The 15,651-nt window shown below is 42.9% G+C and overlaps 1 protein-coding gene across 1 annotated transcript in view; it reads left to right on the top strand.

Annotated features, from left to right (window-relative positions):
- Positions 1-2,536: 2,536 nt before the first annotated feature.
- The window catches only part of arap1 (ArfGAP with RhoGAP domain, ankyrin repeat and PH domain 1), a 46,522-nt gene continuing 33,407 nt past the window's right edge, over positions 2,537-15,651 (top strand). Inside the window, exons 1-2 of the mRNA XM_079272283.1 lie at positions 2,537-2,654; positions 11,384-12,506. Coding sequence (XP_079128409.1) covers positions 11,449-12,506 — 1,058 coding nt within the window. The 5' untranslated portion in view covers positions 2,537-2,654; positions 11,384-11,448. The remainder of the gene's footprint in view (positions 2,655-11,383; positions 12,507-15,651) is intronic.

Here is a 15,651-nt window from a genome sequence, read left to right as displayed (position 1 = left end):
CCCTGTGTAGGACCAGACTAAGAGCCCGTATCATGTACATGGCTTGTAAGTATGGCTAAAGACCGCATCGAACACATTGGCTTCACAAGAGGAGGTAATTATTTGGAAGTCCATGAAGCTATCTGTGTCTGAGTGCCTCAGTAAGAGGCGCATAGCACTGCATTGTACATGGTAACCTCGTGGTTTTTTTTATTTTGCATGTCATCCTCTCTGACAGTTCCCTTTTTGCAACATCCGCCTCTGTATATGCACCACCTAATAAATTATGAATGAAGGAAAGAGCATGCGAGTGATGCAAAAAGGCATGAGGTGTATACAGCTCTGGTGTTCTTTCCATACAGCTGCCTTTGTATATAGTCATCCATCCATCCTCAGAGTCCTAATGAGACCTCTCACTCAGCCATCACCATTGTGTGCATGTGTGTGCGTGTCAGAGGAAAGGGCTGCATGTGCATGAGTGTGAGCTGTGTGTCCCAGAGGCATCCCTGTATTGTCTTCCACCCACCCGCCTGCCTCCAGCAGGAGGAGACCTATAAGCAGCACGACGGCCGGCATCCCTCCGAGTGTGTGTTTCTGCATATGTGTCACACTGCCACCCACACAGCAAGCGGAACCCACCAAGGCTGATAGTGATGACTCATCACCAGCCCTGCGCCTCCTCATCTCCTCTCCAACTCCCTCTCCCTCCACGTCATGTATCCTCCCCCCTACTCTGTTGCTCAATGTCTCATCGTCGTCGTTTCTTTTCTGTGTCCTCCCATATCATCTAATAATTCATCCTTTCATCCTCTCCCCATCCAGGCCTCACTTCTCCTTTCATCCTCTTTTCTTCAGTTCTTTCCTCTCCTCTCCTGTTCCCCTCTTCTCCTTGTTTTCTCTTCCTCTGACTCTCTTGTTTTTTACTCTCCTCTTTTTACTTTTTCTGAATCCAGCCATTTGTTTTCCTTCATTTATTACCTTCCTATCCCCTCTACAGTCTCCAACTTGTTCATGTTGCTCGTTTTTACTTTCCCTTTCCTGCTCTTTTCATTCATCTTCAACATTTACCTTTTTAGTCACCTGTTCCTTCCATCTGTCACCTTATATCTCCTTCTTCCTACTTCCTTACCCAAGCTAATCTTTCTGGCACAGTCCCATGACATTTAACTGAGGTCAGAAGTAAAATGAGTAACGTACTGCTGAGTCACTGACTTGTCACACAGTCAGTGTATTGTTCATCCCGACTCCTGAAGATATTACCCTTTTACTCATTGGGTCTTTGGACTGACTGTGAGGGACATGAGGGAACACATTGAATCACATTTGTGACACACAGAAACACAAAGGCCACAAAATATGCATAGTTCCCCTTCAGCTCAATAAAAAGAGGTTTGACAGAGAATATGACAAACTCACAAGTGGGAGGTATTTAATTCACAAATGTTTTATGTTTGGGGTCTCCTGGCACGTCATTATAAGTTATGGGTTTCAATTTAGTCTAACTTATGACTTTTATTGCATGCCAGCCTCCCTCGCTCTCAATTGCTTTTATGAACTGACTCTTCACTCCGGCTGAAATACAATCAAAGGAATCTCTTTAATAATTAAAGGTATATTTACATGCAACATTCTCTTTCTACTATAAATCCTGTTTTCCCCTTTGTTATTTTGTGTTTTTGAAAGTCCTTTGAAATTCTCTCTATAGTCTACTAGGCTCAACATCATGACGGTGAGTGGTTGCCCTCTTCTGGTTCCTATGGGACCTTACAACAAATCAGCAGCCAGTCTGATTTAACACTGATCTGAATTCCACATCACCCCCACCACCTCTCATACAAATGATTTATATTCCTGCTCACAGCGCTGACTAGAATAAACCTGTTCATACCACCTGCTGGGATCATGGAAAGGACTGAAACCCATGCAGTTAAATAGCCACCTCTCATCTGGCTTGAATGCTACAGTAACAGTGTTGTTATTTCTAAGATTCAAAGTATGTAAATCAGTAACTGGTGAATTCCCCCAAATACAACATTTAAAAAAAATGTATAAATATTTAATTTTGTTCTTATATATAAAACGAATGAGCAAACTTTATTGCTCTCCAAGACAAATTAGGTGGTCGATTTATATACACTGTAAAGTTGAATGTGTACCTCGTAGTTAATTGTGCGTAAACGCTAATATCTCTATGTCTTCTATGACTGCCCTTACAATAGTTTGTGATTTGCAGAGGGTAAATACTTTACACATATCGCCTTGTGTGCTCTATGACTCCTGTCAGTGGGACATAGTTAAAGGGCATTTGCGTGAAAACAGGCAGGGCTGTCCAGGCTTTTTCAGTGGTCACATGACGGCCGTACGGAAGTTTTAGTATTTTTATCACATCCATGCAGCCATAGAAATACCGGGAAAACATAGTTGCTCGCCTTAAAAAATAAAACGGTGCAGCGTTGAATGTCAAAACACAGATGTATTTTGAAACGCACAGGCGGAAGTGGTTCACTTCCTTTACTTTAGCTTCACACACACACACACACTGCTCGTGCTGAGAGTTGTTGCTGCTTTTTCATCCGTGTGAGAAAAAAAAACGTTATCCGCTATTTGACGGACCTCAGCGACAAACACCAGCCTATTTCAGTGGAGTTGAACACTTTGCAAACACTTGAATAAAGGTAAGTGAATGACGAGAATGTCTTAACTTTTTTATTTTTTTATTAACAGAGAAACTTTTCCCAGAACAGCTGATAAGAGCAGACCGCGGACTAAAGACCATAAAACCACACAAACATTGGACTCGTTGAAACAGAACACTTGTATGAACAGTCCGTCGACTGCTAAACCCAGTTGTGCTTTTAGATTCACGGTACTAATTAGTGGAGCAATTATTCCCGACCTTGAATCGGTTAATAGTAACTCGTCAGATGTTGTTTGGTGGCTGTTGTTGTTGTTGTTGTTGTTGTTGTTTGTTGTCTATTCTTTCAGTCGTAGAAGCGGAGAGGAAATAGGACTGCTTTCGACGGGGCTTGTTTATTCCCAGTGGAATTCGTCATTTCTGTGGATGAAGCATGGATGAAATGACTATTTATTTCGTCATGGTTTTTAACAACCAAACTTAGAGATGGAGTAAATCGGTCACACCTGTGGGAATGGAGCGTGTCATACATGCCTCTTTTCTTCACCTCATGGTTTGTGACTCTGTTAGCAGGTGGACTTGTGACAGGTGGTCACACAGGACGAGCATTTGTAGACTTGGAGCAATGATTTCTACACTTTTTCTCAGGTTGGACCCAAACACAGCCGAAACAGCTACAATCGATTCCACAAACCCACCTCGCTGCTCATGGATGTTTATTTCTGCTTTCTTTTTCTGCTCCTGTGTGTGTGTGTGTGTGTGTGTGTGTGTGTGTGTTCACTATTGATAAGATGTTATCAATCGTGAAACTGTTTGAATGTCCTATCAGATAAGTTGTGAAGTGGAAACTGTGATAGTTATTCTCGTTGTCTTTGCTAATCTACTCTGTGGTCAGTAGTTGCAGGGGAACGTAGACTTTGTGCATGGGCTAAAAGCCTCTTAGTACAGTACATTTTTGTGCACAGTTCAGTAATCTCACAGAAGCAACATAATTGTGTACCCAATGATGTCTGTTCTGTTCTGTTAAGCAGGGCATACGGCTTCCTAGGACCATTTACAGGCACTTAATTAAAGCAAAAGTATAGCTATCAAACAGTACCATTGCCCTACTGACCCTGTGTTGTCCTGTAGAGTAAACTGGTTATTAGTGAGCCTGTGACTGTCTGTTTTTGGTTTTTAAGTGCACACAGAGCAACATAATGTTGTGTTGTTTTTTTTCAAGGCACGGATATAAGTTTTATTTTTTTGTGTCTACCAGTAAAAGAGGCAAACTATGCTAAATGGAGCTAATTCATATCTTGTTTTAGATGGCTTATTCTTCTACTGGGGATACATATGCTCTGAATTATTGATCAGTCCTCAAGTTGCAGCTGAAACTTTGTCTGTCTGTCCCTATCTCTGTCTTATCTTGCGTCTACCACTCTTCTGTCTTTTTCTCTCTCTCTCTCTCTCTCTCTCTCTCTCGCTCTCTCTCTCTCTCTCTCTCTCTCTCTCTCTCTCTCTCTCTCTCTCTCATTTCCTTCTGCGTCTGTCTCATACACTCACATGATTACTCGCCACTGAATCACTCCCCACTGAGGTGAGAGGGAGAGCGTCTCACTGGTTCAGAGGACGTGTGGAGCCGCCTGGTTGTAACAATTACACAGGATAGGCTAAATGAGAGCCCAGTTGTGCAAGAAGTTAAAATTACATGAATTCAGCTTCAAGACTACATATTCAGAGGGGAAGAGAACTGGTCATTTGGTCATGAGTTTGTACTGGGGATGCACACATTCACATTTACAGTTTGGTACACCTAGCCAAACCTTTTTGCAGTAAACCCTACGTTCATGAAGGATACCATTTCCAGTTTTTGTTGTAAGTTTGCGGTGCTGTTGAATAGAGCGACTAAATTGTAGACTAAATCAAAGCACCTCTTTGTGGATCTCTGTGCAATTCCTCAACATTTTGAAGGATTTCTTGTCAGTGTTTTAGTCCAAGAGATTTTATTACGAGTCATTGTTTTTAACGCCGTGCTTAATGAGATGTGTACGGGTAATCATTTCCAACGTCCGAGTTTTTTCAGAGTTTGCTCAAATCTATGATGATATGCTGTCAGAGAGTCAAAACTTTGTTACTGCAGTGACTTAAGGAATGGACAGTCGAGAGAAAAACAAGATACTACTCTGTTGCAAGTTTGTAGTATACACCCACTTTATACTTGCGGTAATATCAGTTCACGTCCAGCATGGCAGGAAAGCATTGTGACCCGCAGAACATACTCATTTCATTTAAAAGTTGTTGCTTTTGTCACAGGCTGAGGACTTTGGTCCCATCAAGGGACTCGTAAGTTCAATGTGGCCTGTGTGTGGGTTACCATGGGAAACATCTTTCTGTGACATGTTGCACATACACGCACACACACACACACTGGCTTGTTCACGAGAGGACATTGTTCAGATGCGTTCCTTTACTGGCAGGACTGAGTCATTATTTAGTTCTAATTGAAAGTGGGCTGAAAGCAGCTGTGTGTCTAGTGGAGGGTATATGAGTCATGTCCCGTGTGTGTGTGTGTGTGTGTGTGTGTGTGTGTGTGTGTGCGTGTGTGCGTGTGTGCATGCGTTTTGCTTTTTTTTCAGTCTTATCCATAAGTCTGGTAGAGGCACCAGAGCAGAAACCAAAAACTGGTAGCGTCTGTTGAATATTGTAACAATTCAATTTTCGACTTAGTTCATCAGGTGGCTCCAAATTAACATAAACGGTAATGCAGTCTTGTGCATTTTATTTTTCAGCGACCATCATGGAGGAATGCAAACAGCAGCAACAAAACTATTCTCTGGGCAACATGGCCGACAGCTTTACTTCAAAAATTTGAAATCAGGAAAACCCGTTGCACTAACTTTGACTGTGTTTGAGCGCCAAGCTTCACTGATGTCAACAGAGTCTACCTTTAAAACAGATACAGTAATAGATATTTGGGAGATATTATTATTTTTTACATGTACTGATAAAAATGTTTGTAACCGTTGCAACAAAGGCCCCCAAACTGGGAATGTTACGGTTAATGGAAATAATGTGTCTTCACTACGCGACCACCAAGATGTCCTAAATGTAGTTCTTTGGGACCAAGATATGTACTGAGCGTTGCCTTTTAAAGTTAAGAAAATGAACCTGTTCGTGCCCTCTGGTTGACATACTATGTGATGGAGACATTGTTTCTAAATGTCTCAAACATTCAACATTTCAGTACCGTCATTTCACTTAACAGCAAACATAACCTTTCACCGGTATTTCTACTCAAAGTAGGATATTCATGTGTCTTAGTAACACACCATGATATTGATGCCAGTGTCTCAATCACACAATATTGCTACATGTATTGTTAATCTACCCCTCCCTGTGGTGTTTGGCACGCATTAAAAGATGTATTGGGCTCCAGCCTTGTATGCACTCTCGCACAAAGGCCTTGCTGCTCGTGAAAGGAAGGCGTTAAAGGAAATCGTTACTTGTTTTGGAGTATTTCTCAAGACTTCACAGTTGAGGGGTAGTGTAGAAAGACAGCTGGACAGCATACACAAACTTAAGTACATTACACATTATCGTGATCACATCGTCGTCATTCAGCACCCTTTGCAAATAAAAAACGGTGTTTAAGGGTTAATAAGACCACATTTTCCAGGATATCAGTATAACCGATGATGAATTTACAACATTACAACATGACACTTGTGCAATGTGGACAGTGTTTGCAATACATGAGTGGGTATGACTTAAATTGGCACTATTGCATTTCACTATTATTACAATTCAGCCAAAGTCTATAGTGCACTGCAGTCAGTCTAACGTATTCCTGCTATCTAAGTAAGGCTATTTGTTTCAGTCGATGTGTCTGAGTAGATCTAAACATTGTGTTGATATTTATGGCAAAAAAATGGTTTAGCATTGTTTACAGAATCAGTGTTTTTGTGATGATGCACATGCTGTCATGCTACATGCAGGTTAGAGTTGAAGTGACGTATGCACAGACTCTGGCAGTGGACTTACAATAAAAGGTCTTAATCATAACTCGTCATCGCCTACTAAAGAATATGTGAAAGGTTTGAGAAATACTTTTTTTTTTTTTTAGCCTTGTGACATGTACTGCACGCGGTTAGTTGCATCTTTGTCACTATGGATGTGTTGCATGAGAACAGGAGATGATGTCAGTAACAGGCTAAGTTGTTTTCTCATAATAATAATATATTAATGGGAGATCAAGTTTGTTTGACATTTTACTTGTTGTGTAAGTGTAAACTCCGTCCAAAAGGTAGATAATGTACCTCAGAACTGAGGACACTGACAGTAAGCAGAGTTGAGCCTGACGTCAGGCAGCATTGATCAGCGTGAACAGAGAAAATGGAACATCCTGGCTCTCTGTCTGTGCGTCAAATTGAAAGGGGATATGAGCCTGAAACACAATTTCTGAGGCCCCACCGCCCCTACCAACTTCACACAAACAATGGTATTAGGTGAGCACTTGTGTTAGAAAGTGTGACCAGATTTGACCAGTGGGCCCCCACCATGCGTTTCCCTCCTTCGTTCGTGCGTGCGTGTGTGTGTGCGTGTGTGTGTGTGTGAACTTTCCTAGGCAACAGAATGCCCCATTGTGAAGGCAGCACAGAGACCCTGTTATTGGCGGCTTTCTGAGCGGGAGGAGGGAGCGCAAAGCAAGAGGGCGAGAGTGCAATAAATTGAAATGTGCAGAGAGCAAAATGCTTTTTTGAAAATGTCCTTGTTTGAAACTTTACCGACAGCCAAGGTGAAAAGATCAATATCAATTTTATCTCTCTGCATTGAGTGCAGAAAAAAGTCCGAGTCGTGTTTTGCGGAGCGAAGCACAAACACAGGAAGCAGGTCTGTCAAGAGTGAAAGAGTAGTCCTTGCTACATCTCCTAAAAGGTTGTACCTGCATGATACATCTTAGGCAGCAAACGAACCATCAGTACATTAAAGAGTCAGCCAGGTTTTGTTCAGAGTTAGGACAGCTGACAATGTAAAACTAGTAATTCTGAGATGCAGAATTCATAATTCCGGTCCTGGATCAACTGAAGGATGTGGGCCATGAAAGTAAGTCTTTTGGATGGAGGACCTCAAAGTCAGGAGGATGAACTTGCACTTATTTTTTTTTTCCCAAGTGAGGTTGTTTGCCTCACAGAGACCAAAACAAAAGGCGTGTTTGTTAGCTGTTTGGCCAGAAAGTTTGAACCATGTGAGTGTGTAAGTAACAGTGGTAAACTGGAGTTTTCTTGTGTTTCATGATATTACAATGCCTTATTCATACACATGATGGATGACTGGCAAACAATTCACAGAGATAATAGTAAATAGATGTCCACATAATAGGCCCCATAATGCCTTCAATCCAGCTCTTACCAGATCGTGTAGTTTTGAACTTTGATTATTTATTAATTTGCTATAATATATATAATGCAGCACAAAGGCAGTTACAATACACAGGATTCAATGTGTAAAGGCAGGTTTGTCTTGGAAGGTGTTTCATTTTGATGAAGGCTAGAGGTTTGTCTGTCTAATCTAAAGGTCCCTTCTGCCTCCTGTCTTTAAGCTCAGCTAGGTGAAATGTGTGCTTCATACTTCTGTTCTAGATGCTCACATCTGGTACTGTAGGAAATTTTGTGTCTGTATTAACGTGGCATCTCTTTAAACTGTTACGCAGACGACACACAGTTGTACGCTACAGTTAAGCCCAATGAGCTTAGTTTGTTTGGTTCTCTACAGGATTGCGTGGTTGATCCAAAAACAAATTCAAGTTCGTTGCAACAAAATCTGAATGTTCTCAAGGTTTTTATCACCTTAAATATTCCATCAGTAAAAACTGCTTTACATTTTGGAGCCTCAGAGATTATCTGACATGCTTTTATCTTGTCACTCCTTGGTTATTGCAGCAGTCCTGTCACTTGTCTTCGTAAAAAAAACTTTTGAGCGGCTACAGACTGCAGAACTCAGCTGCCCGACTGGGTGTTATTGAAAGAGAACAGTTTTCATTTGTATTTCTCACCCTCTATATTAGTATTTAACACTTGTGCCTCATTTCTTAAAGACGCCCACACACACACACACACACACACACACACACACACACACACACACACACACACACTGATTAAGGGCTGCTGAGACCTGCTACTTAAATGTGTGCGTGTGTTCAAATGTAATATTTGGACTTTTGTCCGTCTCCAATGACAGTAGACGACCAATCGCACTGATGGTGTGAGTTAAGTTCCTCAATTCAGAAATAGGAACTGCAGTTGATCAGAGCGTAACATTGACGCTGTCCCTGTGCTCTGTGGTATCTGCCCTGTCAGAGGAAGCTTTTGACAGGAAATGAAATGTCCTCATTTGAGCACACTGGTGAGTAACACATCCCGGACTGGTCTGTGTGGGTTACCGTGTGCTCGCTCAGCCTCCTCCACCCTCACGTCTGGCTACCAAATGAAATCAGGTCCATGTCATATTTTTATTTGTTGACTATTTTGCGTGATCTGTTGCTTTTCAGTCAGCTGATGCGTCTCCTGTACAGTTACATTTAATCTTTTCATTTTAAAGTGTAACCATTAAAGTTCTAAACTAGATTAGGCCAATTGAAAGTTGCATTCAGAGTAACATTGATTGTTTTGCATGACATCATACGTAAAGATGTATCGGCCTGTTTCAGGTGTAGTTTAGGCTGTGTAGTTTCTTAAGAGGCTCCCGCTCAGCTGTGATGAAAGACTGTTTGTGTCTCTGTCTGGGAAATGAGCAGCTTCCCGTGTGGTCAAAAGCACCAGGCAGAGATAAAGTGTTGTAAAAGCAGTCGGTGTTTTAATTAATGATTTTGACAGCAACAAAATAGCTTTTTGGAGGTATGTTCCAAACGTGTTGCACCGTTTAGAATTCATTTTTTTGCGCATTGCTTTGTCAAAGTTTGTGCATCACAGCGGTCCTCTCTGAGCTAGTTGCTACAGTCGGGCAGGTTTCGCCACATGTGAATGCGGACAGCTGGCACTGCCTGCTGTTTGCTGATTAAGGCCCGGCAGTGTGTCTCGTCTGCAGAACTTAACTCAAATCTCCAAAATTCTAAAATATATGCTAAATGTCTACTGCATTAGAAAACCATAACCCTGAGTGGCTGGTACGTTAAAGAGAGTGCTAATAGAGAGGAGTGGGGATGCCTTGTGGGAAGCCAATCTCGAATCCACTTGTGCAGCATTCAAGTGTGTGTTGAGAGAATTGAGTCTGTGTGAACGTGCCGTGTGTGTCAATACTTGTGTCAATTACACTTCCTCCCATAGCGGTCTGCTGTGTGATAGTGCCGCAGTAGGCTACTGACTGTGTGTTAACTGCTCAAAACTAATATAATATATTTAAGTATGATAAAGTAATTCTAAAGAGGTGTGTTTTTATGCGTGTACAGAGATTAGTTTACCTTAAATAACACATTAAGTAGGGAATACAGATCTAACAGCAGCTTCCTTCAAAGTCACTCATAATCCGATTTGATCACCTGATCTGTGCAGCAGTTTATGAATACACAATCCAAAGTTTGATTTATCCGTTCAAGTGCTGTTGAATTCGACAGAGCTTTTTAATATGACTTGTTGCTAGGGGATCTGTCGAGGCATTAACGCAACTTCCTTTTCCCCCTTCCTGACAACAGTTTATCACACACAACTTTGACAGTTGACACTGCCGTTTACAGATCATAAATAGGGCCAACTCTTTGATGTATACTATTGATTATTAACAGAGCAACATATGACATTCAGAGCATTAATAGAGCAGAACACAACTATATGCTCTGTAAAGACATAGTGATTTTATGTGTACAGAGAACGAAGTGCCTCTCCCTATATGTGTGTGTTGTTGTCCAAGCTTCCCCTCGCTTTGTTGACAAAGCCGGGCCGGCCACGCTTGCATTTAGTGCATGTTTGTGCATGATTGTGCACGTGAGCGTGCCACGCTGGTTAGCTCACGGCCGCCACACTGCACTGAGATCATATGCCGGTTACAGCTGATAACGCAGTCCCGACCACCAGTGTTGCTACGGAAGCCTAGCACCCCTCCTCCGGTTCACCCTCAGGTAAACACGGTTAACTCTGTCAGCATGTTTGCCGTAGTTCGTACTGTCGGCACTGTTAGCACTGTTAGCACTATTAGCTACCAGCCACAGGCTCAGGCGTCGCCATGTTGATTTAATCGTCACTTGTTGCCTTTTAGGTATCTAAATTATTTATGCACTTTTGCACCACAAAACGTTACCCAATGCAGGATTTCTCAAAATAGTGCAGTTCGTAGGAAGTATTTTTCATCATCTGGTCTATAATCGGACCAATGTGACACACCGATCCATTTTCAGGAACTAAAACAAAGTTTTCAGATGAAAAGAGGAAAAACGAGAGATCATCTTGCCATTGATTGCACCAAATGCCAAATCGGACCAGGGGCAGAAATGTGTGTGTGCCCTCCTCGCTGAAGCCACAACCATCTTCCAACTCAACCTTCATTTTGATCTCAACTGCACACCTGTAAAGTTTCGTGACTGCGTCTTACACGGTTGCAATGCTGTCACGTGACACATAATCCCCTGGCAAAGTATCCAAAACTCTGTAGTTCCTGCTACAGTAGGTGTCACTCACTCAGTATGACTCACACACAAACGATACCAGCGGCGCTGTCGTTGCCGGTGAGCTTTATGAATGCTTTTCTTTAATTGCTACTCTTGAAAACTGTTTGTGTTTTGTTTCTCTCCCACAGGTTGTGTACGCCATGATCTGAGGAGTTAAAGTCAACTTGTGGACGACACAGACTCGCCCTCCCACATGCTGCACTCGCACACATCAGTCATGTCTCAGTCTGAACCCACTGGTTACACTGTGTGGGAGTGGTTATGTGTTCTTCGCCTGGAGCAGTACTCTGAGGCATTTCTGAGTGCCGGGCTGGCAACGTTCCGACAATGTCGCAGCCTCACACCAGATCTGCTGGAGCGGATGGGCATCACCCTGCCGGGTCACCAGAGACGCATCCTGGCCAGCCTGAACAAAACGCACGGGAACAGCGACACACAATCTGACACACACTCTCGCCTCGTACCGTCTGAAGGAGATCAGAGATTGGAGGAAACGGGACACGCCAAAGTGTTGCAGAGCGAGAGACCCGTGCCTATCCCAGTGGAGGAGAAACCTGTCCTCAAGGAAAGGGGGAAAAGAGACGGAGAGACATTGAGACCTTTGCCCAGGGAAAGAGAGAAACCAGTCCCCAGGGAGAGACAAGTGCCCAGGGTGAAAGAGGAAAGTGGAGACGGAGGAGAGAAGAGGCCGGTTCCTGGACAAAGACAGACCGCAGCTAGAGAAGGAAAAGAGGAAGCGAGGGATGGAGGAATAGATGGAGAGAAGGCGAAGCCTGTGCCCAAAGAAAGGACTCGGTTTCGCTCCAGTGCGCCAGTGGAGTGCGACGCCAGCCCACTTGTCTCTCCAGCTTCTGACGCCCCTTTACCCCCTGTCCCTCCACGAAGCATCCCCAACTGTCCTCCACAGTGCTTCACCTCCCCCCTCAGCCCCTCACTTCCTGCTCGAGCCCCTGCCTCCCCCAAACCGGACAGACATGCGGTTAAAGCCCCAGCTGTACAGAGCAGATTCCAGTTTTCCACCCCCGCCGGCTCCCCCACACATGCACCTCTCCACCCTCCCAACTCCCTCTCTGCTCAAACTCGGCCTCAGACGTTAGCTATTCAGCCCCCTGCCCATCATTGGGGTGGTGACGGAGGAAGAATAACTTCATCCGTCTCCCCAACTGCGTCCCTCAGCAATGACGTAAATGCTCCACCTCTCCCACCAAAAGCAGGGGCGGTACCTAAAGGCCCTCCACCAATCCCACACCGGTAAGACTACTGTTATTTGATGGATGTGGATGCAGCTTTTAATGAGTGTTTGCTTCATGGCTGTCTTATAGAATAATTGTGACATGTATGTGAACAAGAGTACAGGAGTGTGACCGCTCCTGTCCTTTTTTTGTGGATTTAAAACTACTCTTCTTTCCCTCTATCTATCTATCTATCTATCTATCTATCTATCTATCTATCTATCTATCTATCTATCTATCTATCTATCTATCTATCTATCTATCGATCGATCTATCATTTATCAAAATATGTGATTTAAGAGAAAAACATAACAGAAAAACTTGAGATGTATTTCACTGGTTGGTCGCTCGACCCTGTTTTTAAATGGGCCTTTCTGCTCCAACAGGACATGGTTTGAGATTTTTGTTTTCCATCCTATTTACAAAGTGAGTTTTAGTAATGTTCTGTCCCCCTGAGTGTGTGAGGCTGCTGTATTGAAGGCAAGATGACAAAACGTATGTAAGTGAATGTTTGTCTGTGTTGAGAGTTCTATTTAACGGTCAAGAATGTCACCGCTGTAAACGTCTGTTAGTTCTTAGAGGATTGTGCTGCCACCTATTGGACAAGATGGAAAAATGCAACTCTTGCCAACTTTAATAGCAGGTTAGACACCAAAGACGTTATTGGTGGCTTTTAAACACTTCCTGAAATCAAAAGTAGGCACTTCCTGAAACTGAAAGGCCGAAGCCCATTGACTGACGGAGTGGACCTCATGCTCAGTGGCCTGTTGAATACGGAAATATGTGAAGAAGACCTGTTGAGGGTTCATCTATGAGCGAATTGAGCTGTGAAGCTGGAGTCTGTTTTGTGGTTGCTTTACCACATATGTGTCGTTTCTTTTCAAAGGCTCTTTGGTGACCTTGTCTCGGCTACTATATTCCTACGTTGTATATAAAATCCTGTTTTCTGCAGTGTTTAGATTACTTTATTGACACAGGCACTATTGTTTTTTGCTTGTTTGCTCTTTGTGCACATTGATGTGTTTGCAAAATGTGGCTCTTTTAAAAAGCACTTGTGTTTTTTAAGTGGCTGCACATTTTCCCTTTAAGAGCACACTATTATCCCTCAACAAGTTGCACTGGTGAGACTCTAGCTTCATCATGTGTCTGTTTGTGTACTTCCTGGTAATATCAGCCTATACAAGATTAGGGGCTCTTAATTTTCCCGTCACCAGTCAGGCTTTAAAGTACTATGAGCATTGCAATATGTGCATCTTGTCTGTCTGTGTTTTAAAGGGAAACTAGCTGTAGAGAGAGGGAGGAAGTTACAATGGAGAACAACACAGAGCGGTTAAAACACACAACACAGCACAACACAGAGCTTCTGGGAGAATCACAGGGAGACAGAGAGAGTGAGAAATAAAGAGAGAAAGACAAAAGTGATTTTGTCACCAGGATCTAGCGTTAGACTTTTTGTAGCCTCTGCCGGCACACATTCACATGCTCTTTCGTTTCCGAGTAAGTGTGCTTCGTTGCCTCCTCCCATCTTCTGGTTAACTGGTCATTTCCTCCTGCTTACCCCCCCCCCCCCTCTTCTCCGATGTGTGTGTGTGTGTGTTAAAGATTGTTGTATTGTCATGAAAGAGGACTCCTTTTGAACATGTTGCTACAGGTAAGATAGACGCAAATGATATCTCCACCTGTCTCTTCTCCGTCGGTAGTTGTTTATAGCATGCACTCTCACCTTCTAATCCCCCTCCTCACTCTGTTCTGTGTCAGTGTTTCAAACAAGGAAGCCTTTCTTTACTGCTGTGTTCAGGTTTTCTGCTGTTCCACCTATTTTCAGTGAATAGAAAACAAGGTTCTGTTCATAGAGATGTTATCCCGTCTACTGGAGGAGTGAGTGTTGCTGTTAGCTTCACCTTGACCAGAGTAAGAAGAGAGTTTCATGTTTTAATGATCCTGTGCGAGAGCAGATATCCTGTCCTGTCCTGTGGTTGTTTGGGGAGTTAAGTTTAGGGAACTGACTCTGGTATTGATGTGTTACCTGTGTGCCTGTGGAGTACAAAACCAGAAAAATGGGATTTCACAAAGCGTGCACGTTTTGCTGTCACGAAAATCAGTTTTCTAGGAGAACACTGTGTTCTTAGCTTGAGTGTGAGCACTCGCTATCAGCAATGACATACAGACCGTTTCGAACAGCGACGATAACGGTCACAGCGTAGAATAGATTGGTGCTGGTCTTGAATTTAGTTTGTATTTTAGTGAAAAAAGGCAGCGAGGCCATGCAATAAACACATGTGAATATAGAATGCCTCTCATCTGCCAACACCGCAACTAAAGGGTCCGTTGGCTATTGTCAGCTGATGGGGATAAAGTGTAGACATTTGCCCAGAATGAGTTCACATGAACAGAGTGTGGGAGGAGGAAGGAGCGGTCATTGTTTCTTCAGCCTTCTGTCATCTCTCAGCTAGCAGAGGGTTAAATATAGTGTCGATGCTAGCGGCCCCTCTCTCAGCACTCTTCCTCTGAGGACAAGGAGGAACTGTCAACTGGTCAGTTTCCCCTCATTGTCTGTTATTTTAGGGTTTATTGTTAAACAGAGCTCAGGAATAGAACTTATATGTCACCAGTTAACTATAAAGTATGTTTTGCTACTTCATAAATGGTCTTTCTCTCGCTGGAACCGAAGTACACAAAAAACTAATTTAGAATGTGTATATTGTATAAATTTAGCCATGCTGGCGGCTAATGCGGCCATGGTATACCACATTAAAGGTGCACTTTACACAACAGAGCAGTTTATTTCTGTGTGTGTTTGAATTTTGACTTGAGCTGACACAGCTTACTGTAACAGATATACTAGCGTGTCTCTAAAGTACATTAAGCTGACGGTCAAGTACTGTCACGTGATTGTTTGAGCTTCTCTGAAACCTCATATTTGTCAAACTTTTAGCGTTGTGCCTTTAAAAAAAATATATCAGCAGTAACTGTTTTCTACTCGTATTTCACTCAGGCATATTTACTTGTCACGTTGTTTCTAAACTAGTCTTCCGTTTAGAGGTTCACACTATTTTTGGTCTCGTGCTGTTATGTCCTTGCATGGGTAAAAGCTGATCTTTGTGACTAACGAGAAGAAAATTCACCAAAACGGGGAGAAATAAAGAGGAACTTTCACAATACCT

The sequence above is a fragment of the Melanostigma gelatinosum genome (assembly GCF_949748355.1).
Source record: "Melanostigma gelatinosum genome assembly, chromosome: 7".
In the NCBI taxonomy this organism is placed as follows: domain Eukaryota; kingdom Metazoa; phylum Chordata; class Actinopteri; order Perciformes; family Zoarcidae; genus Melanostigma; species Melanostigma gelatinosum.
Note: the sequence above shows the minus strand (reverse complement) of the source record. Positions and strands in the feature narration are given on the sequence as shown.